The sequence below is a fragment of the Ptychodera flava genome, chromosome 16, assembly GCF_041260155.1.
Source record: "Ptychodera flava strain L36383 chromosome 16, AS_Pfla_20210202, whole genome shotgun sequence".
Taxonomy (NCBI): domain Eukaryota; kingdom Metazoa; phylum Hemichordata; class Enteropneusta; family Ptychoderidae; genus Ptychodera; species Ptychodera flava.
In genome coordinates, this window is record NC_091943.1 from 826,100 (window position 1) to 849,326 (window position 23,227).

Sequence of the window (23,227 nt, forward strand, 5' to 3'; positions counted from 1 at the left end):
ACGTTTACATGGATAGTGACAAAGCGAAAAACCATTTTCTTTAATATGTTTGTGCTACATTTCTATATGTGAAAAAATTAATCTGTTTTTCACTGCATTACGATTCTGAACTACAATGTTCGATGTTAAAAATAAGGCATTTATTCACGGGTGTGTGTACCCCGGTGTCAATAGTTTGACCCCTTTGAAAGTGACCTTACGTGTCATCTGCCTGCAAAATGGCCACAGAAGAGCAGTGTCGACAAGTAAGAGGACTAGTTTTTCATAGAGTCCAGAACTGTGTTTTGAATGGGCAACGCCTTGACAATTTCATTTTGCGATAAAACATCACTTGAGATAAGATCCAAAGGTGTAAATTTGGGAACCAAGGTCTGTGGATGGGCTATGACGTGTGCGTCGGGAGCCTGACGCGAGCGAGACAGGCGAAGTCAATTGCGTTCCCGGGCGCATAGCGCATACATGTCGTAGTTCGGTCGAGCATGGACGCACTGGACTGTGGCTGCGGACACGGCATTTTGTCGCAGTTTCCGTGGCTCACAAATTTACCGACGATTATTTGTTGAGGAAGGATTGTGCCAAACCGTAGGGGTAGTTGAGAACTACGGAATTGTAACAGTAGGGACCGTTCAGTTTTTACGGCCGGGGGGGGGGGGCGGCAAAATCTTGTCGCCGGTGTTCAAAAAAAATATAGAGCCCCCCTGCATTTTTCGTGGAAAAAAGATGACCTCCTTTTGTCCGACGAAAAAATTTGACGACACCCCCCCATCCCCCATAGACAACTTATGTCCATGGACATTGTATAAAGTAAACTTTATTGGAGTGGTTTGCCAAAGGCAGCCCTCCGGTTAAGAGGGTCATGGGCCATTACGTAAAGTCAACTTTATTCTAGTGGGCTACCAAAGGTGGCCCGCCGGTAAAGAGGGTCGATCATGGCCATTACATAAAGTCCATTTATTGTAGTGGGCCGCCGTAGGCGGCCCGCCGGTAAAGAGGGTCGATCATGGCCATTGCATGAAGTAAACCTAATTGTAGTGGGCCGCCAAAGGCATACGTCTGCCCATAAAGAGGGTCATGGGTAATACATAATGTATATTTATTGTAGTGGGCCGCCGCCGGTAAAGAGGGTCGATCATGGCCATGGCATAAAGTGAACTTTACTGTAGGTATTATGTTTTTGAAAATGTGGTGACCGCTCCTTTCCTACCAATGAAAAAGCGATGACCCCCTTCGCGGATTCCAAAATTACGATGACCCCCCTGGATTTTGCCGTTTCCCCCCCCCCCCCGTAAAAACTGAACGGTCCCTTACTTTAAATGCTATCACACATGGTTTGTACGCCCGTTAGCTGCAGTACAGTAGCTCGAGGTTTTGCCTGGGTATTTGGGTCTGACGGCAAAACCGACCCAAACACCCAGGCAAAACCTCGAGCTACTGTACTGCAGCTATACGCTCGTATATAGTAAACCATGCAGGTGGTAGCTCCATGAGTGTACTGCAGCTGTTTTGTGAAAAGTGATTTATGCTAGCACACTGAGATAGCAAAGGTTTAAAGGCGCCCTTCTCAATCCCAGGTTCTCGCATTAGTGAATGTGTCAATAGCCCATTAACAGTTTGTCATTCTTTTGTTTTCCATTGAATATTTCATCAAGTAACTAATATTTATATTAGATAAATCTGATAATTGAGTGGGGGCTTTAACTTCGAGCTTGATCTCTGCAGTCTGCTAGGGCGATGTTCAGGTTTTTATCAGCTGGCATTTGGTATATTTATATACCAAACAGAGCTATTGTAGGTTTGTGGCGTCTGTGTGTATGTTAGGTTATAATTATTTATTAATTCATTTATTTATTTAGCCGTGTACACATACATGACATTGGCATAAAAAGAAATACAAAACAAAAAATTACAAGATTGAAAACATTTCACAAGGGAGAGATGAAAAAGTCATCTCAAAATTACATCTCATAAGTTTTCATCAGCCCATTAACCCTTTTCCTGCCAGACAGTATTAAGACTATTACTTCCCCATCAGCCAAGTCAGTCAAAAGCGGTATTGAGCCCAAACATGACGTATTTTCACCCGCTTGGCTTGGTATGTTATAGCATCATAAGTCCAAAAAAATCAAGTTTACAGTATTTATGTTTTCAACACCCTTCAAATGTACAGTATTATGTTAAAATACACCATATGGAATATGTTGTGTTTCATTAATTTTAACCATCTTGACCTGGTGGTGAAATATGGACTTGGCAGGAAAAGGGTTAAAGAACTTTGCAGTAATATGCACAGAGGAATCATCTGAACAAGACATTATGTAATTGAGGAAGGACATCTTGTCAAAATATTTCAGCTGAGCCTGAATCTCAAAAATAGAATTACAGTAAGTATCTCTTAAACCATGTGCAGGTGCACTTTGACAAGTCATAATACAATGAAATTCATCTCTAACATCTCTTTTGCATAAAGTAAAAAGTCTAAGGTGCCTAAGAATATTCTTATACCGACTGACTCCAACTGGGAAAATATGATTTTAAATTCTTGTTTTTGTTAATGCTATTCTATCAAAGGATTTTTTACAAAAAACAGATACTTCTCATATTTGAAAACAGTTTTAATTTTACAATAAATATTTAGTTTCTCGTTACTTTCTATGGCTTTCTTCCAGACGTCAACAAACGGAGATTTCTCTGCAAGTTTTGTAAAATGGGGGCAGAAACTTTACAGAAGTGTAATCGAACCTGAACCTCACTGAACGCAGCATCTTACACAACACAACTTGCTGATTTTTTGTCGAAAACGGGCAAAATATTTACCGCCGCTACCACTGCTTTTGCTGTCAACCATCTTGTTTTATGCCCTCAACATCAAAATATGTTCAAAGCTATGGTTTTAGATGACCAAACTTACGAATTCCATTCCAGCAACTATCGTTTCCCTACCCAAGCTATGCTGCACGGTGTCAAAGCTATCGTTTTCATTCAAAACCTACACTTTCTTAGGTACCCCTGATTTCTGAATGGACTTTTCTGATTGCTTTGAAACTTGGCATACAAGTACCTAGAGGCAACCTTAGTTAAAGGGACAAAGTTGGCCACTTTTCATGAATTTGGTTTGATACAAGATACTACTTATATTGTTTGACATGTTGAAATATACCAAATGAATGGGTGATCATGCATATATTCGACCCCTTTTCCTGCCAAGTCCATATTTCACCATCTGGTCAAGATGGTTAAAATTAATGAAACACAACATATTCCATATGGTGTATTTTAACATAATACTGTACATTTGAAGGCTGTTGAAAACATAAATACTGTAAACTTGATTTTTTTGGACTAAAGATGCTATAACATACCAAGCCAAGCAGGTGAAAATACGTCATGTTTTGGCCCAATACCGCTTTTTACTGACTTGGCGAATGGGGAAGTAATAGTCTTAATACTGTCTGGCAGGAAAAGGGATATATTTGACCCCAGTTTTAGACACGATACATGAAACCATCGCGAAAATGAATTAATGGTCATGACCATTCATTCATTTTTGCAATGGTTTTATCTAAAATCAGTGTTTAAAACTGGGTTTGAATGTATGCATGGTCACCCATTCATTCAGTATCTTTCAACATGTCAAACAATATAAGTAGTATCTTGTATCAAACCAAATTCATGAAAAATGGCCGACTTTGTCCCTTTAAGTACACTCACCCTAAAAATCCGACTTAAAAACTATCGCCCCTAACTGATATATTTTCGTTTTCAATGTGTTTACGTCAACCGTCCCCTTTGTCAATGTAACATGTTTAGGATATGCATTAAAACTTTCATTTGTGAAATAGCCTTCCAATGTAATGGAACATCCTATAAATGCCCTAGGGCACATTAGTTTATGTTTGTACCACCGCAGATTTTGTGTTGCAGCTGGTTTCCGCTGTGTTACCAAATTTGAATATTAAAACGTACCAGATGTCTACAGAATATGACATGTTCACTTTTGATTGGACAGTACTTTACTACGGCGCTGTCATTCGTTTCTGGAATTTGGTGACCAAGGCTTTACGAGTAAATAAAACACCCTGAATTGAGCACTCTGATTGGTCAATCAACAGTAGATAGTTTTTGAATATATATATATATATATATATATATATATATATATATATATATATATATATATATATATATATATATATATATATATATATATATATATATATATATATATATATATATATATATATATATATATTTATAGAAAGAGAGATTGGGACCTTGCATGGGTTGGTAATAAAAGTAATGTCAAAATTGGTTCTTTTAATCCATTGACATAAATGCAATTGCAGTTGAACCCATCCATTAAATCAGTGGTTTGTCACATTCATGACAACATCCAGTGGTGTTAATGTTAATTTATTAGCACACATGGTTTAATTATCATACTGACATCTCAATCAATCCAACAATTGAACACATATTTTGCCCTCTCAAATATTTACCAAATGTGCTAAACTCTTCTCTGTCAATAAAAGCATTGAAAATTCAGAATTGTACATTTATTTGGGTCAAAAAGCTGTTATCCCATCTATATCACAGGAGACACTGGAAAATGTCACATCGAGGTGTGTATTGTATGTTACAGTATTTTACAGTATTCATCACATAAACTATTAGTGTTGATGCTTTAGAACATATAAATAGAAATGAAATATCAAGAAGAAAATCAAATGCCAGCAAGATTGAAAATAATTAAATCTACAATAAGTAAGTCATCTTTAATCACCAATATTTTGTCATTCTTAGGGGAGATTGTGTTTCAGCAATACTTACAACTACATTCATCGCATTATTCTTCATTATTGTATCTCCTTTCCTTGTTTCCTGTCTCAAGTTCAAGGAGAATGGATATGTGATTGTGGAAGATTTCTTAACTGCTGCGGAAGCAGACAAGCTGCGAGGGGAATGTGCATCTCTCATTCATGGAATGAATGTCAAAGAACATCAAAGTGAAGCTTTTACCACAGGAAAGAAACAGGTAACCTCACTGATTTTACAGTGGTCTGTGTTTAACCATAGACCCTAGAGAAAAAACAGTTCTCTCTAGGGTCTATGGTTTAACCATGCAACTGGTTTGTGTGAAACATCGCTGATAATACAATAAATGTCACTGATTCCAATAATTTTGGACAGTACAGACAGTAAAAATGACTGGAATAATATCTGTTGAAAGTCTGTGTATGATCACAGATTCTGTCCACATTTTCAGGGAGGGGATCTTGCACACTGTACATGTGGAGTTGTTTGTATACCATATATGTGAAGTTGATATGAAATGTATTAGAATACAGGGTGTTTACAAGAGCTTGTTGTCACATAATAAAAACTGTAAAATCAGTGAGGTTAGTCATTTCTCTAGTATCCTTTGATCATTTTCAACCAATATCAGAGGAGAAAATCTCTGTGCTCATCAATAAAACATGCAGTTCGGATCCATTTCCAACATCATTTGTCAAGCTGTGCCTTGATAAGTTACTCCTGATTATCACATGGATTGTTAATCTGTCACTGGAATCTGGCTTTTTACCCCATTCTTTGAAGTCTGCAGTCGTCAGGCCGCTCATAAAAAACCAACCCTGGATCTAGAAATTCTTTAAAACTTCTGTCCAATCTCCAATCTACCTTTTCTGTCGAAGGTAATTGAAAAGGTTGTTGCTGCTCAGCTGAAAGACTTCTTGAACCAAAACAATCTACTCGATCCACTTCAATCTGCCTACAGACAATATCATAGTACAGAAACAGCACTCCTCCTTGTTCATAACGACATTCTCACTGCTCTTGACTCTGGACAAATTGTTTTACTGGTTCTATTGGATCTATCTGCAGCTTTTGATACCATTGATCACGACATACTTTTACAGCGTTTATCAAATCTTGGAATCAAATCTACTCCTCTTCAATGGCTTCGTTCATATCTCACAGACAGATCCCAGTCAGTTACATTAAATGGACAAAGATCACTGCCTCAAATGCTGCGATACGGAGTTCCTCTGTTCTTGGACCTCTCTTGTTTCTAATCTACATATCACCACTCGGACAGCTAATCCACCGCCATAAACTGCAGTTCCATCAATTCGCTGATGGCAATCAACTGTACCTGTCTATCAAGAAATCCAATACCCCGTCTGCCGGATCTTCTGTTGAAGAAAATGTCAATGATATTATGAGCTGGATGACACAAAACAAGCTGAAGTTAAACAACTATAAAACAGAGGTTATTTTAATTCGATCTAAATTTGATCATTCGCCAGCGCCTCTCTCTGACATCAACATCAGTTCCAGTGTAACTGAAACCACTTCATTGCGAGGAACATCAGTGTAATATTTGATGACAACCATATATTCCAACAACATATTGGTGCCACTTGCAGTGCTATTCACTTCCTCCTTCGCAAAATTGGTCGTATCAGAAAGTACTTGTCCAGAGATTCCTGTTCCACCCTCGTCCACGCCGTTATATCTTCAAAGCTCGACTACTGCAATGCTCTGCTATATGGCTTGCCTGATACACAATTACAGCGGTTACAACGTGCCCAAAACACAGCAGCTAGAATTGTTACAAAGACCAGGAAATCCGACCACATTACCCCCATACCTATGCAACTTCACTGGCTTTCAGTACATCATCGCATTGTATACAAACTTTTGCTGATTACTTACAAAGCCCTAAATGGACAAGCTCCACAATATCTCAGGAATTTAATAACACCTTGTGCCTCATCACGTGTTCTTCGTTCATCTGATAAATGCCTTCTGCACACACCTAGATGGAATCTGACTACATATGGTCGCCGCTCCTTCTCTGTAGCAGCTCCTGTCCTTTGGAACTCTTTGCCCCTGGACATAAAAACCTCTCCTAATGTCAACATTTTCAAAAGACGCTTAAAAACTTACATCTTCCAGAGAGCATTTTCATTGTAACTCTAAGCGCCACTGAGCATTGTTTAACTTTGGATATTAGGCGCTATACAAATTTTCTAGATAGATAGACGTAATAAATTGCATGAGCAAAAGCAACCAAAATTATGGCAGTTTGTCAGGGCTTTTAAAACACGTATGCTTATGTTGAAGTGATGTCAAAAAGATTAGAGGCAGGGAGCATTATTAACCCTTTAAGTGTTGTAATTTTTCCCACCGAAATTTTCGTGCAACATTTTACCAATTTTTTACGAATTTTTCTGTACATTTTTTTTTGTAATTTTGGACCAAATGGATATCACATTTCATTGGCTACAGTTTTATATCAAAATTTTGGCAAAAATCAGGGAAAAATGGTTCAAAGGGGACAAAAATTGACTTTGGCGCTCAAAGGGTTAATCTAAGATTCTCCTTTGTTCACTACAAAGCTTAAGACTTACTTTTATACTCGGCAGACAGATATATACGGTATGCATGGTCCCAAGAGTAATAGATATTATTACATATGTACCACAGTTTACTTGCATCGAAGCGCGCGCGTACAACCGGTATTTGCACTGCAGTGCAATACCAAAAACATTATGCCATTCCTTTATGTTAATGAGTATTTACCAATTTTGACCCGGAACTATTTTTGTTTGTAAACACAAAAATGTCGTCAACAAAATTTCATTTCACTTTGGTTCGATGCTAGTTATAGTAAAATGCATGACATTACTGATTAAAAACTACGACAAAGAAAATTGCATGTACTTATTATAGTGTGAGGATGATTTTTAGTATCCGGAAGAGCAGTTTGTTTGTCAGCAAAGCAAATCATTGACAACGCCGGGAGAGGTCCGTTTCTGGATCCATGGATACACGGTGGCCACTGTACAACGGCTGCCATCATACATCGAAACACACATAACTGCGGGCGCAGTGGAGCCAATTAAACAGTTAACATTTTCAGAGACGTTTTTGCCAGTAGTTTTCTCTCACCAGACATTCCCTGTTTTTGATAGAAAGTCACTTTGACATGCAGTTTATTCTGATCACGCTATTGATTATTAACAGTGAACGCGTTTTGTGCCACGGTGAACACTGGAATTTGATCGTTCGACAAGTTACGTTTGCCGTATCTTACTCTTAAATTTCTCGTAAAAATCTTCAAACTGTTATTTGTATCGATCATTTAAAAGAATTTGAAGCTCAAAATGTGAAAAAATCAAAAGTGTTCCATGCTCAAAATTCTCTTCGCTTGGCTATCTATGGAATGTTGCTACGTATGTGTGAGCAATCGCATGCAGAGCTCGAGCCCGCTGACGTTCCTCTTACGTCATCCGATGCAAATAAAAGATAGATCATATGTAATAATAACAGAACCCCATGGCCTGTGAGTGCAAGCGCGTCGTACTAGCGATATTTGCACTCGTGCTGCGATGTATGCGGCTGTCCTTTCACTCGCTTCGCTCGTGAAAGGACTGCCGCCGAATACACCGCAGCAGCTAGTACGGCGAGCTTTGCACTCACAGGCCATGAAAGGGGTTCTGTTCATGGGGTTCTGTCATAACAGCTCATGAATAATGTAGTATTATGTTACAGAATTGAACGAATTCAATTTCTCAAGTATTCTTTCTCTCTTGCTTTTAGATTGCAGATGACTATTTTATGTCCAGTGGAGACAAAATTAGATTTTTCTTTGAAAAAGGAGCAATAGATGAGAATGGTAAGATAATCCAACTGTTAATATCATTTAATTTGTTGAGTTTTACTGTAAGTAGTAAAAGATTGTATGTGATACATTTGGTGCATGTACCATTGGTTTTATCTATTAAGACATTTTACATTTTATCTTTTAGGACATTTTTATACTTTCATTGTCATAATTTTCAATGGTTTATCACTGGCAATGTCTGCCCATTTTTAGATCTTTGCAACTTTGCTGGAAAAAAAATGATCGTACGGAAATTGGTGTGCTTGAAGGACAATAGGGCAATCTTCCTTACAAAATCAGTAAGGTGTTGTTAGGGGGCCTTCCAATGGCTTTGTGAAATGGACCCCCAAGGAGTGTGCTAATTTATGCAATTAAATCAGTGCCTGCTGTAGATTGGCAATTTTACCATAGGAAACAATAGGTATTGTGCAAAAATTTGCAAACTTGAAGGACACTTAGACCAATCTTCCTTATAAAGACAATGTGTTCTTAGCAGGCTTTCCTATGGCTTTGTGAGCTGGAACCCTTAGTAGTGTGGTGATTTGTAAAATGAGTCAGTGCCCTCTGTAGACTGGCAATTTTGCCACTGAAAACAATATGGATTGTACCAAAATTTGGACACTTAAGAACACTTGGACCAATCTTCCTTAAAAAAAACGAGATGTTCCTAGGGACCTTGACCCAGTCCATGTGTGATTTTGTATTGGTTTACATGAAATCCTGCTCATCACAGGCTGAGTTTTCTGCCATGGAAAAGGAAACTCTGTCGTAATGTAAAGTCAGCACTCACTGTTTCAATAATTTCTATGTATTCTGATTGTGTAAACTCTTCACAGCTGTAATGTAATATGCAGAGGGAAACACCACAGTTGAAATGCAAGGTTGAGATTCAAACTTTAAGAATCTCCTCATTTTCTATCTTAATTAAGATGTAAATGACATCACACTCCCATTTTCCTGTGAATAGATTCATCTATTATAAAACAATGGATGTGGTCCAAGCTCTAGTGGTGAATTGCTTGAATCTCAAATGGTCAAAATCATGCATACTTTACCTGTGTAGCAAGAGGGTGGGCAGCCCTTGTTTTGTGTCTCGTTACCTAAAACATAGAGAGTTGAGGTGAAGATCATTGTCGATGCCTATAGCAATGCAACATGACTTTCAGTTCTTCTGAATATATATCCTCATGCCCACCAGTGTTTCTCACATTTTTTGCACATAAAGATTGCTATCATTCAATATAATTTGCCACGGAACAGTCACTCATGATGCATATTTTATATCCTCGGTATGTCAATTTTACTGTTGCCATGCCCAGAGCTGGTTCCAGCCATCCTAATTACTCATTTTACCCTCTTTAATTATCCATTTCTCAGGTGAACTCAACGTGCCAAAGCACCTCTCATTGAACAAGATTGGACACGCACTGCATGAATTATGCCCTGGATTCAAAGAAGTGACATTCAGGAAAGAGATTCAGGTATAAATGTAATTTAGTCTGACTCTTTGACTCTCCTATCTGGATACCAGATATATATGCTACTGTTAGAAAAGTGGCTGTGTCAACCTTGTATGTTCTATCATAAAGTGGAGCTTTGAATACCTGCCAGCTGTTACTTCTTTACTCAGATCACCCTGTCACATATGAATATTTTTTTTCATTTTCCTTATCTTAAATGTATCCTTGAGTACTGAAACTGTGAAAGCTGTTCAGTGTCGATACTGACCTCAGAAAGTGCACAGAACCAGGGCAAATGAATTCATGTGTGTCTTCAAGAAATATTTTTGAACAGATCTAGTCATTTACAGCGCCCCTATAGTTCACTTTGTTAATTCGGATGTTACAAGTCCCTGGAATGTCACCCTTCCTCAATGGTCCTAGAGGAATTCTTTGTGTACCTTTAACCTTATGATGGTGTTGCATCCCTTGAATTGCTCAATAGGAGAAAACAGCAAGCAAAAAACATGGTGTAAAAAAGTTAACAGTTAAAGGTAGTTCGTGCCTTGAAATGAAAAGTGAAAATCAGGGATCACCATGCAAAATTTCACAACACTTGAAATTCAAAATGGCTGCCATCCCGCCCTCAACAAGTGGTAGATCAAAAAAGGATTGCAAAAGTTTGTAGGCCAAATATTTGTTCCCCTTTCTTCCCCAGTAAAAAGATGGTCAAAACTAAAACTACATGTTATGGTCTCTTCTTAACAACATTACAGGAGATAACTAAAAGTCTTGGTTTCCAACAACCACTGGTAGCACAGAGCATGTACATCTTCAAACAGCCTGGTATTGGTGGAGAAGGTACCGTTACATCAAATTAATCATAGTAATATTTTGCCACCAAACTTTAAACAAGGAATGTAACTATGACACTGTGAGAATTAAGGCACTACACATACTTCCAAATGGACCCTTGTCTACTACTAGCTGGAAGATCATAAATTATTTTCTCCAATGGTGAATGACTCAAGCTATCCATTTCATTGTCTTCTTGTACATTTTATATGTACTTGAATGTCAGTGAATATTAAATTTCTGAGGTTTCTCTACTTATAACAGATTTAAAGCCTTATTAGCTGTATTTTTAGCGAAAATGCCATCTAATCTTCAAGAGATGTTTTGGATTACTGTTGTTAAGCCATATTGTCTTTGAAAATGTCACTATTTGAATTCTCAGTGATGGATCATGTCAATTAAATTCAGACGCTTTATACACGTATATTTGCACTTGCCATATTTTAATGCAACTCAACAATTATTAATTGTGCATTGGTTGCTGATGTTTGAAAAATGATTGGTATATTTGTCCACATTGTTGATTGTGCAAGATATTGTATAAATAAAGATTTTTATCTCAACTGGTTTCTGGTGTGACAGTGGTGCCACATCAAGACTCCACATTCCTGAAGACAGATCCCATGAGAATCATGGGATATTGGATTGCATTGGAAGATGCCACTTTGGAAAATGGCTGCCTGTGGTTCATTCCAGGGTCACACAAAGGTGACGGTCATTTTAAGTTTTTTGATGGTGTGAGCTGGCAACAATGTGAAGTATTGTGATGCAAAATTCATTACAGACCACTTAGGACAATATTTTATGTACTTTTCAACTTTGTCATTGTCAAACTTATAAAGAGAAATGGGTATTTCTATTGAAAGGGCAATTAGCTGTAACTTTTAATGATTTTTCACTATTTTTGTTTTAAGTGTCAACTGTATTTTCTTGTTCTACTCTCCAAACCATGTTGAGATACATAGTGTTCAGTTTGTCAACTCAGCCTGTACACGTGTAGACTGCATTGTTATTGTTGACAAGCGAATTGTGTACCAGATTTGAATTCACTTTTCAATAATAACAGTGCATTTTACACATATAGATGCTGTGTGGACAAGTTAGGTGTTTTCATAACCTGTCTTTGCAGTGCGATAATGGCACTGACATGCCATAATCACTATTCATACAGCATTAATATTGTACTCTGTTCAAAAAATGTTGATAATAAGAACACAGCATCATACATTATATCCACAGTGTGTGTTTCATCATGCTTTCGGGGAGTAGAACGAGCGAGTTAAGTTGACATTAAAAACATAAAAAGTGAAAAAAATCATTAAAAGTTACAGCTACTGATTCACACATCAGAATCAGTAGCTTTGAACCTGCTATTACAATCTTTTATGACAGAAATTTTCAATGGCATTTGAGATAGGGGCTTGTTCACGATGGTTTCTGGATTTGTTTATTTCCCATGGTACATTTGAAATGCGGTGGTTGATGATTTCTTTCCATATCGTTTCAGAGGGATTAAGTACTCAGTGGATCCGTAATCCTGACCCTGATGGTCCATTCATGACATACAGAGGTGAAGTATTGAAGGTGGATGATTCCAAGTTTATTCCAGAACCCATCAAGAAAGGTACACTTAATACACTTTCATTCTGTCCACCCAATGTTGTATTCACATCAGTTTTATCTATTCACCTCCATATGGTTTGGTCAATCCTGTTGGTCAAGCTGGACCACTAGATGACAAAGTGGGGGTGAAAAGCTGATAAAGAGGGGGTTTGTGACAGTTCAAATTGCTTTATTCATTTGAACTGCACACGTTCCATTCAATGAAACCATTCAAAGAAACAATATCATTGAGGTTCAATAGAATGTTCAATGATGGAAGAATTGAGTAGTACCACTGATGGATAAATACAAATACCCCCTAGGACAGTGTTGAATTACAAATACCCCCTAGGATAGTGTTGAATTATACTGCAACTTAGCATGGGTCCTTTATTCTTCAGTTGTATAGAAATAAATCAGAAATAAATCCAAAATCCCTTTGACTCATAGCATGCAAGTAGACTTTAAGGTACTTCACATCTCGGAATTGAAGGGCTTCAACTTTTGTTCAAATTTTCCTCCACAAAACTTTCAACTATTCTCTGAAAAAAGGATAAAAGTTGGGGATAACTGCGCATTTTTTTTTTACTAGAGAAACAAATTACCTCCTATTTACAGATATTTGAAATTATATATGGAAAAAGGGAAAAATTAAAATTTTGATTTTCACTGAGCTGGTGAAAACTTACTCAAATAAGCTCCTGGCAAGTGGTGGAACAGGAAAAAAATTGTGAAAAATTGAGCGTCAGAATATCTATCCCTACAACGCATTCTACGTCAACAACAATGGAATGGGAATGGGATATTTTGGAATGAAGGATTTCGAAATCTTTTCATCTATCACTTTTTCTCTCAACAGGAAGCATGATATTAATCCATGGTGAAGTTATACATAAAAGTCTGCCAAACAAATCTGACAAGTCACGTCATATCTATACGTTCCATGTGATTGAATCAAAGGATACAGTGTACAGCAAGGAGAACTGGTGAGTGTTTAGTTAGGGGCAAGTGGTAGTAAAGCTGGTACAATACCAGCCACATTACACGTCAACAATACCCTGGAGAGTGTGGAACATCAAAGATATACGCATATTCCTTAACCCTACCACCACCATGGTTTGGCGCAAACTCAAATTGCTATCAATGGTGAGTGTGGACCTGTTTACAGGGAGTTGGGGTGAACAGGTTAAAGGATGAAAACAAAAAGTTATTTTTAAAAGGGATTTCGAATTCAACAGAAGACAGTTATTTTATCGTGTATTGGCTTTCAAGTGAAATTATGAAAATCCATGTTTTCAGACATGCATTGCATATTTACCTAGCAACCATTCCATAGTGATTTGAATCCTACCACATCTATGAAAGATAAATTACATTTCTGCTAAAACATGCAAAGTCTACTTACTTTTACTTGAACTGTGGGCCAAAGCAATCCTTTTTTCACCAAGTTAAATTTTGTTAAAACTTTCTGTTCGGCTGGTGATGTCATGAAATGTATCAAAAATTCAAGTTAAATGACCTTGCCAATGGTAAGTGTGACTTTGATATTTCAAAAGTAAACATCCAAAATCAGATTATTGATTACCATATAGCAGATGACATGTCGCATCAAAAAAAATTCTTGAAGGATGATTTGATGTGGATGTTCATAAAAAATTAAGCTCATATCACACAAAATGATGTCTATTCACTACAAACACAACACCCTCCCCACCCCACTCCACTCCTACCCCCAGGAGAGAGCATTAAAAGAAGCACATTCACAATCTCAGATTATCATAATTCACATTTTTCTGATATCCAGGCTGCAGCCATCAGAAGCCTTGCCATTCCCACCAATGTTCAAAGACTCATAGGATGTTGGGGTCATAGGTCACACATCCTGGTACGTGACAAGATGGTCCTGAATCAAACACATTATGGGATGTAGGGGTATAAGTCACTAGATGATCTTGAAGACACTAAGAACAGTGGAGAATCGTAAATTGGCAGTCACTGGTATTTTGTATCGAGCAAGACTATTCATTTGAATTTCAGGAACACAAATCAAAGATACATGTATTATAAAAGGACATTATTTTTCACCTCAAATAAATCTATTTTTAAAGATTTTTATTTAGTTTGCAGGTTAAGGTACGTTGCAAAATAATGTAGCGAGTGCCAAAATAATTGAATCACATAAATTTCTAGCTTTGCAGAGGTCAGTTTTAATGAAATGATATTATGCCATCATGTGAACAAAAATATTTAGCATACGTCAAATTTTCTCAAATAATTTTGCATGCTGAATCATAGGAACATTTTATAGTAAAGTAAAAATCAGCATATTTTGATCTAAAGCAATCTGTGTAATGTTTGAAGTTAATTATATGTACCGTGAATTGTCAATTTTAATGTATTGAAAAGCCAAAGATTTTGTAACATGCAATAGATACGGAATTACAGTCATACAATTATTTTCTAGATGTCAAAATGCTCTCAGCCAACTTAATAGGTGATATACTAATTGTTGGACATTATTTTACATATCACTTTTCCCATCAGTCCAAATAGAGATTGACAGGAGAGACTTTGCAATGAGGCACTCACTGTCCATGCATCCAATGGAGTGTCTGGTCAGAGCTGCCGCTCAGACATGACATAACTGAATTCATTCAAGAGCATCACACTATGCAGCCTGCACTATAGCATATGGATTTGTTTTGCAAAATGATCCAATATGGCTACAAAGCATCCATTTTTTGTTCCAATTTTTGATCCAATTTTGTTCAAACTTGACACGAGCAATTTAATAAGATAAATGTATGTGCATGCATTTGTTTGCAGTGCATACCAACACAACCACTAGGTACAGTAGAGTCAAATGATGTGCCACATTCGCATTTTCAAGAGATTGTACATGATTTTCTCCAGTGTGTCCATAGTGTTTAAATTTTTAAATGGCTGAAGTTCATATACAGACATTCATGAACCCATTTCCTTGAAAATTTATATCAAATCAGATTACTGGTGGAGATGTCATCAGCAAATTACTCACTTGATAATGAATATAATCGGTGCTGGTGATCACAATATTATACTGGTTGGCAGTTCTTTGAAAACTATGTTTCTCATAATGTTTTAGGGCTGAAGTGTCTTAGACACTGAGGAAAAAAGGCAGTTTCCAAATCTTAGTTTTACCAATTGAAATCATGTGTATTTGAGCAAGCCATCCTTGGGACATGCCATATAATACTTCACCAAAGATCTCTGATGCCAAGGAATATGTCCATGGACAGTAGCATTGACACTGTAGGTTTTAGAATTCAAGATTGAAGGTAGTCTGGTACTTGAAGTCAGTGGTATCATATCTGACATTTGGTGAACATTGTTCCCTGTGAGGCTGAATATTGCTGAACATCAAGACTACAACAGTTGACAATGGCTTCTCTCATGTGGATCATAAGTCACCACAGTACAGTGGCACCAACACCACATCTATACCGAACAAAACTGTCAGAGTACACTTTGTAAAACCGTCACTGCCATAATGACACAGTTCTTCTTGACTTTACCAGGGCAACAGAGCCTGTACAAAGTTGTAAAAATAACAATTCTATGTATTTGATGACAGTTATGCTGTTATCAAAAAAGCAGGAATGTTTCTATTTTGAAAACTTCAGTGTTGCAATACGATGAGTAACAATAATTTATGCTGCATTTTAATACATGTGCAGTAATATTCTGGTCTGTATGCTTTTAATGTTCTTAGTGCACCTAGATGAAATTTTAATATTGTTTGCTATGGGAGTTAAATGTAATTTGTTAACTCAAAACTTTGTTATCTATGATTAATAAAAATTTTACCTTGTAATATTCAAAGTGATGTCTTGGTTTATGTGAATCATGTGAATAGGATGGTTGATGTACATTCCTTTCTCAATAAATGAATGTTTTACATCTTCGAGGAAGTTACACTGTAGCTGGAAAGTCTGTGCATTTTTCCGAGGACTCTCAATGCTACTCAAGACAGTCTGTTTTTAATCACCAATCGGTAAAACCTGGAATTCGAACAGACAATGGTACAAACAAAACCACATGCACAAACATGCAAAGAAATGCATGTATTTCTGTACATGCTATTACAAATGGGTTTGTTTGTACTGCCATGATATTTTGGGTGCACTGAGTGTGTAGAACACATCATGTCCTTTCATTCCTGAGTAGAACCATTACAGTATCATCCGTTTTCCAGCAGATATGCCCACACAATACAGTGACAGTAGTCTTAAACTGAAAGCTAAGACTACAAAGGGTTAAATTTGGATACTTTCATTCATTGCAAGCACAAGAACTTTGAATACATGGGCAAAGCCAATCATTTCATGTGCCTGACAGTCAGTTGCTATCATTGGTCAGTTTATTTGAGGACAGCTCATTAATTTATTGATGTGATTTTTTTGCTACCCCCTCATTGGACGATTTTGTGTGTACAGTTGTGCTCACAGCTCAAACAGTGGACTAGACCTGAGAAAACAATGAAATAGAAGGGGGGAAAACGTCCTTAGGGCCCCCTCCCTAACCTTTTCCTTTCTTATGTATGATCAACTGCATTCTTAATGTTGACTGCAAAACTAACTCTAACCCACATTTTAAACACCTTTGATGTTGGATTAGCATACTAGTATTTCCTCCATGGAAAGGCTCCCAATTATGAAGTGATTTCAGGTACGAGGAAGTCTTGCCTCACTGGGTCTTATGCATCACTTACCCAATGATTTTATTGTTTGCAAGGAGAAGGTTGGATCTCTGTATCCATGGAAATGGGGCTAAATAGGCAAAGAGAATCGACAGGGAAAACAGTAAGACTCAATTCAGGTTGGAAATGTGACAAAATCGAAATGTTGCAAGCTTTCTGTTCTCGCTTTTTATTTCAGTCAACCAAGTTTACAGTTGTAGGAGTCCGTTTGGAATCAACATGTTCCGTAACCGTGCTACCTGTGTCCAATGTTGGTAGCCCAAAGGAAGATGACCTTTTCACTCAGTGCTTCTGATGCTGCATTTCCAGTATCAGTAAATGCCATTTTATTTGCTTTGTAAAGATTCATAGTGTTCATGTGTTTAATGGCAGTGTTCAGGAAATACACAGAGGTTGGAGGAGATTTTGTGACATGATGCAATACACAGGCTTTAATTTCAAGCCACGTAAAGTCTATATCCAATGGTAAGTTCACAGGATCAGAGTTCAAGTTGTGATTCTTGATGAAACAGTGTCATAATATCACAACCAAATTATGTCACCAGAGAAATGTTAAATTCACATTTTCATGATTTAGGTAGGATCTTCAGATAGAGTAAATACAGACAAAATTCACGGGCACCCACTTGCCCCAGTATCAAAAGGTAAAACTCTTCCATACAAAAGACAGTCCATAAATACCCCTGAAACGTTAATGCCCTCCTTTGGATCACTCCAAAACATGGATAAGCCTTTATCAGGAACTGAGTTGGCTTCACATCACAACTCTTCCTCATTTTACTGAAATGTTGTGTTAACTCATGTCAGATAACTGCACTATTGTTCATCCAAGCCATAAAAACAAAAAACTTTTCAGATTCGTCATTTTCCAAGTAGTTCCTTGGTCTTGGCTGACAATAAACGCTCTGCATTTTCATTATAATTGTCAGTTATTTGCTGGACCTGTTTTTCTAGCAGTCGCACCGTATCCTTGGATACATGATCTTTGTGTCTCTTGACCTCGTTCATGACCTTTGACCTTACATTGCGTATATTGACCTTTGACTTGTCACACATGGTCTTTGCAGCCTTGGCTAGACTTTCACGATGTTCTTTTGTTACTCTGAAATAGAGAAAAAAGATAGATGTACAAACGTACCATCCTTTCAACATTTTTAAACATACAGCATTTGCACTTATTTGCTATTGATGGAAATTATTTGTGTATCTTTACAGGCACACTTTTGCCATGTTTTGTTTCTTCTGAAAATTCCATGATTTGAAATGGCAAGTGTCCTTTCAATGTCCAAGTTGATTTCACCTTTTCATCCCCATAACCTTCTCCAAAGATACATTTTTCCCTATTGAAAACAATGGGGTGGAACCTAAACTTGTTGGTGGAAGGGTGAAGTCTGCCTACATGTGCTGTCCTGTGCATATCAAAGTAGCTGATCTGGATGTGACACAATCATGTGTTATGATGTAGCAGGGAAAGATAGTAGGAACAGGAAAAAATGACATCTTTGACTCACTTTGGTATCGGTACACTGATTATGTTGCCTTCTAACTGTGGATTCAAATTCATTCCACTTTCTGATATTGCTTTCATTGCTCCATTAATCGCCTGTAAATGTATTCAAAAATATGTCAGTGTGTTATAGTGACAATATATGCAATCTGATTCAAGAACTCCCTCATTAAACAATTAGCATCTTGTTCCAAATATAACACCATCGTAAATGAAACTGCTCAATCTGGTAAAATACACTTTCAACAACCTGTTAATTCAGAAATATGCACTACACTTCCCAAAGTCTTAGCAATTACAGTCCTTTTATACACTGAAAATAGGTTTGAAACTACAATCAGTAGTGTACAGTTGTAGAAGAAATTTCCTCTTTGGGAAAACACATTTTGGTTAAATACAACAAATTATTTGAAAATTCTTGGTGACGGCATATATCATGTAATTCTAAAGAGCTGAAATAGTTTACAGTTTATAAAAAGGTGTGAGGATAAAGAGATCAGTAAGTCAGATTGATAATGTCTTTTGTAAACAATTCACTGATGATGATGTAAGAAAGAAAAATTCAAATTGATCCACCCTATTCAGGTCTGTAAGTGTAGCAAGCTTCTGTGATTTAAAGAATACAAAACCATTTTTTCAAAATATTTTTGCAAAATATTTTTCAACAAAGAAAATACTGATTGGAAATTTCCAATGCTACATCAATCTGGTTGAAAACGATCCTGGGCAGCTTTACCATGGAATGGATAAAACATGTATAAATGTAGACATCTGCCCCTTGTAAGTTAGAGTTTAACACTGCTTCAACCATGAAGTACTGTAAATCAAATTTTTGAAGTACTGGTCTGGAAGATAGTGTGTTTTCAGCAGCTTGTAGGCCTATGGCACAAAGTACAAATGGTAACGTTTCTTTTACCTGGGGAAAACCACTCATATTGATGGTGAATTTCTGAGATGATTTCATCGATATTTGACCCAGCTGATTGAGAGGTATTCTACCATCTTTGGTCGTCACGATGATGTGATCCAGAGATCCTGAAAATACAGAAGTAAAATCATTGTAGGTGTAATTGTTTTAAGGGATGACTATGTGGTTTTGTTGACAAAACACTGGGAGATGAGCAAATTAATTCAACAAGTGTCAGTGATCAACTATCATATTGTTACACAAGGGTACACTGCCCTCTTTAGACATGTATGGCCCATTCATTCGTTTACTGAGGTCCAAGATCCAGGACGGTTGATAACAGTTTCATCATTTCTAAGAAAGAAGTGCTGTGTCCTCTTCTCTATGAAAAATTTTGAAATACAAAGTATTGGCCGATGACACATTGAGTACAAGCTGGATAGTTGTTTTTGACAAATGAGGCATAGAGCATAGACTAAAGGTCAGTTGTCAGCGATAGTATTAGACATTGAATACACTTAGGCTATATCAACAAGTGGAACCTTCAGCATTTTTGCCAATCATATGAAAATAACAAGAAATTATCTCACAAACAGAATAGAAACAATGGGAAATACACCAGTACTTGCTCCTTGGGAAGCTAAAGCTAGTTGATGGCTAATCAAGTGGTGAAGTCATGTGTTGAACCCATTTACTATGCACACACCACCGGTGCATGATATCTTACAATCTCAAGGTCATATTGGCAAAATAACCAATGGTAACAATACAGAAGCCATTAATGAATTCATTAATGCCATGATATAAGTGTATGCAAAATATACAAATGGCTTTGATTTACTCACCTGGAGATGTCCTCACTGACAACTGCTTGACATATTCATCTTTCAAATGGTCTATCACAGTCTGCATTCTATCCTTGACTTCTTGTAAATCTAAAATGTCCTCATCAGCCGACTGGCTCAGATCAACCTTGGGTGTGTGTTTCTTACCTGCAAGTGAAATTGATTCTCAAGCAATGAAAATCTGACAACCACTATACAACCTCATTTTTTCACTCAAGCTGTTCATCTATCCATGAACTGTGCAATGAAATACTTAAAGGGTTATACTGGTATGACCAACAGGAGATATTTGGTAGTAAATATAGGCCCTCTCTTGGAAAAATTAGCATATTTAACAGGAAATAATCGCAAAGCTAAGCAAGCTGATTATTTACTCTAAATATGCCAGAGTTTACAAACGCCAATCATTCTTTTCTCATGCAACAGCCAATAAAAAGCTAAAGGTTTTTCAGTTTTAGTTTATTATTCACCGTCCAGGGCCCACATCTTCTAATTCAGAATATGAACCCTGGTTTTAACCAGTCAGATTTCTAGAATCAGACAAGGCATATTATACAATACAATTTTGATCATAGAACAATGATTCAATGATCAATCTTCCAATCCACTCAGGATATTGTAATCTCTGAGTTTATTAATGGCGGCCCCGGGTTGAAAGTCTGTAACTCCCAGCCAAGTGATGATGCTCAAAAAAAGTCAGGGCAGAACTCCCTTAAATGTACTACACTTTACATATCTCTGGAAAACACAAATTTGTCATATATGATGTAAACCAGTCATATAGAAGTGCTGCAAAATGAACATTCTCATTTTTCTTAAGGGGTGAGAGGAGCAGAGGCAAGCAGGTAATCTTTAATATTCTTACCTTTCTTTGCATAGAATCTCACTGATGATGCTAAAACTGATGTAGAATTCCAATCAAACATCTGTACTGTCCTAACTGGTCTGGTCTTTGCTGCAAATCTGCACTGACGCAGGACAAGTCCTGAACTATACAGGTGACGTGCTATTCGAATACTAGACATGATGGTTTACTAATAATTACAATCTTCTAGAACCTGCAAGGTGTTGAATGAAACATGCTGTTAAAGTTGAAGCAATGAGTTTCATGGTAGTTTTTACAGAAATGGTCATTCTGTTTTTAGAATTATGAGGAATTTTATGCATGTCAGTAGATAATGAGTAGCATTTCTTTACTTTGTGATCGAAATATTAGTGATGATGCATTTGGTGACAATACAACCACTAGTGACACAAGTACGAAAAAGTTCATGTGTGGTAGGTAGCATTTGAAAATGAAGATAAATACTGTCACACCATGGAGCTACCAGTACCTCCATGGCCACACCAAGGAAACATAGAGGGGAGAGTGGTTAATGGCTAAACGTAAAGGTCTGTATGTTCCCGGATCAAACTGCAATCTATTTTTTACATCCATGCTGCGATGAAGAACATCACCTGTACGTGAGAAAAGACAGATGTTGACATGCATTCTACACAACTAATAGCTGCAGTACAGTAGCTCGAGGTTTTGCCTGGGTATTTGGGTCTGGTTTTGCCGTCCGACCCAAATACCCAGGCAAAACCTCGAGCTACTGTACTGCATGCTACACAACTAATAGCCCTTCCCAGTGTGTCCACTGGATCACGCCGTGATTCCGATGCATGGAGCGATTATAAAAAAAAACCTGAGGTATTTCTATCAAAGTTGTGTAGTTTCCTTCCACTTAACTGTCGTATTTCAAACACAAACGAATACACGTCACCTGAATTCTTGACCACAGTCTTGGCCAAGTTTTGGAGTTTACTGAGTCTTGCTCTGTCCACATTCACAGTGACCACTGTTGACCTATTCAATGACCTTCGGCACACTGAAGAGCGCCCTCGTGTAATCTTATGGTGAATACTTTCGTACAGTTGGTGGCGCTGTGTTCACTTCCCTCCTTATCCCTCTGCTGTAAAATCAGTTGATATCAGTCATCATTACCTGGTACTATAGAATAGGATAAAAGTTCAAAAAGATGAAGCAAACATCACATGGTTATACCATTTCATTTTCTAATTCATGTTTTGCATGAAATACCTTCTCACATAGTTTTTGACATACCTTTGCCCATTGAAATTGCAGTCGAGTCCACTACCTTCATAATTCATCCCATGCCCTATTGGTTAAGATAATGCAAAATGCAAATAAACTGATCATCGCTGGAGAATCTGCGTTAGCCTAAAAATCTACAGTCATACACTCTACTTATATTGTAAGTTTTCAATTCTCCTTAGAATTATGAAAAATTATTGAATAAAATTGTACAATTTTGCTGTGTAGATGAGCACATTTTGTGATGTGTATGACCTTAACCTTTTCATCATCATGGTTTCACCCAAACCCATCGTTACCAATTGTAAGTGTGGACTTGTTTACAGGTAAAATAGAGTGAGTAGGTCAACAAAATAAGTTTGTACCTTTGTGAAAATTGTTTCTCATTGTTTCCCTACACATACATCAGACTATTGAAGCATGAACAATATGGCAGTACATTTGGCCTTTCATATTTATTTTATGTTAGTTGCACTATCTGTGAATATTGTCCATTAACAATGAGTATTATTCAAACAGTAGTCATTAATACATCTTGGGAGTATTTCATTAAATACTGCCATGCCAG

General features: G+C 37.2%; 2 protein-coding genes across 3 annotated transcripts; one reads left to right on the plus strand and one right to left on the minus strand.

Moving 5' to 3' along the window:
• Positions 1–141: 141 nt before the first annotated feature.
• On the plus strand, positions 142–16,425 carry LOC139152452 (phytanoyl-CoA dioxygenase domain-containing protein 1-like). Of its 2 annotated transcripts, XM_070725566.1 has the most exons (9): positions 142–245; positions 4,889–5,032; positions 8,605–8,680; positions 10,046–10,149; positions 10,884–10,968; positions 11,545–11,670; positions 12,470–12,586; positions 13,424–13,550; positions 14,369–16,425. In XM_070725566.1, the coding sequence occupies exons 1-9, from the start codon at positions 219–221 to the stop codon at positions 14,418–14,420; spliced, it is 858 nt and encodes a 285-aa protein (XP_070581667.1). In that variant the 5' UTR covers positions 142–218; the 3' UTR covers positions 14,421–16,425. The 2 variants fall into 2 exon arrangements, with proteins under 2 accessions (XP_070581667.1, XP_070581668.1); XM_070725567.1 differs by lacking the exon at positions 11,545–11,670.
• Positions 16,426–17,591: 1,166 nt separating this feature from the next.
• Positions 17,592–22,463, minus strand: LOC139152454 (ribosome-recycling factor, mitochondrial-like). Its single transcript, XM_070725569.1, has 6 exons — positions 22,328–22,463; positions 21,427–21,619; positions 20,562–20,708; positions 19,726–19,844; positions 18,814–18,905; positions 17,592–18,404 (listed from the first exon to the last, which is right to left on the minus strand). Exons 2-6 carry the CDS (start codon positions 21,584–21,586, stop codon positions 18,164–18,166), a joined length of 759 nt encoding a protein of 252 aa, XP_070581670.1. The 5' UTR covers positions 21,587–21,619; positions 22,328–22,463; the 3' UTR covers positions 17,592–18,163.
• Between the last annotated feature and the right edge of the window lie 764 nt (positions 22,464–23,227).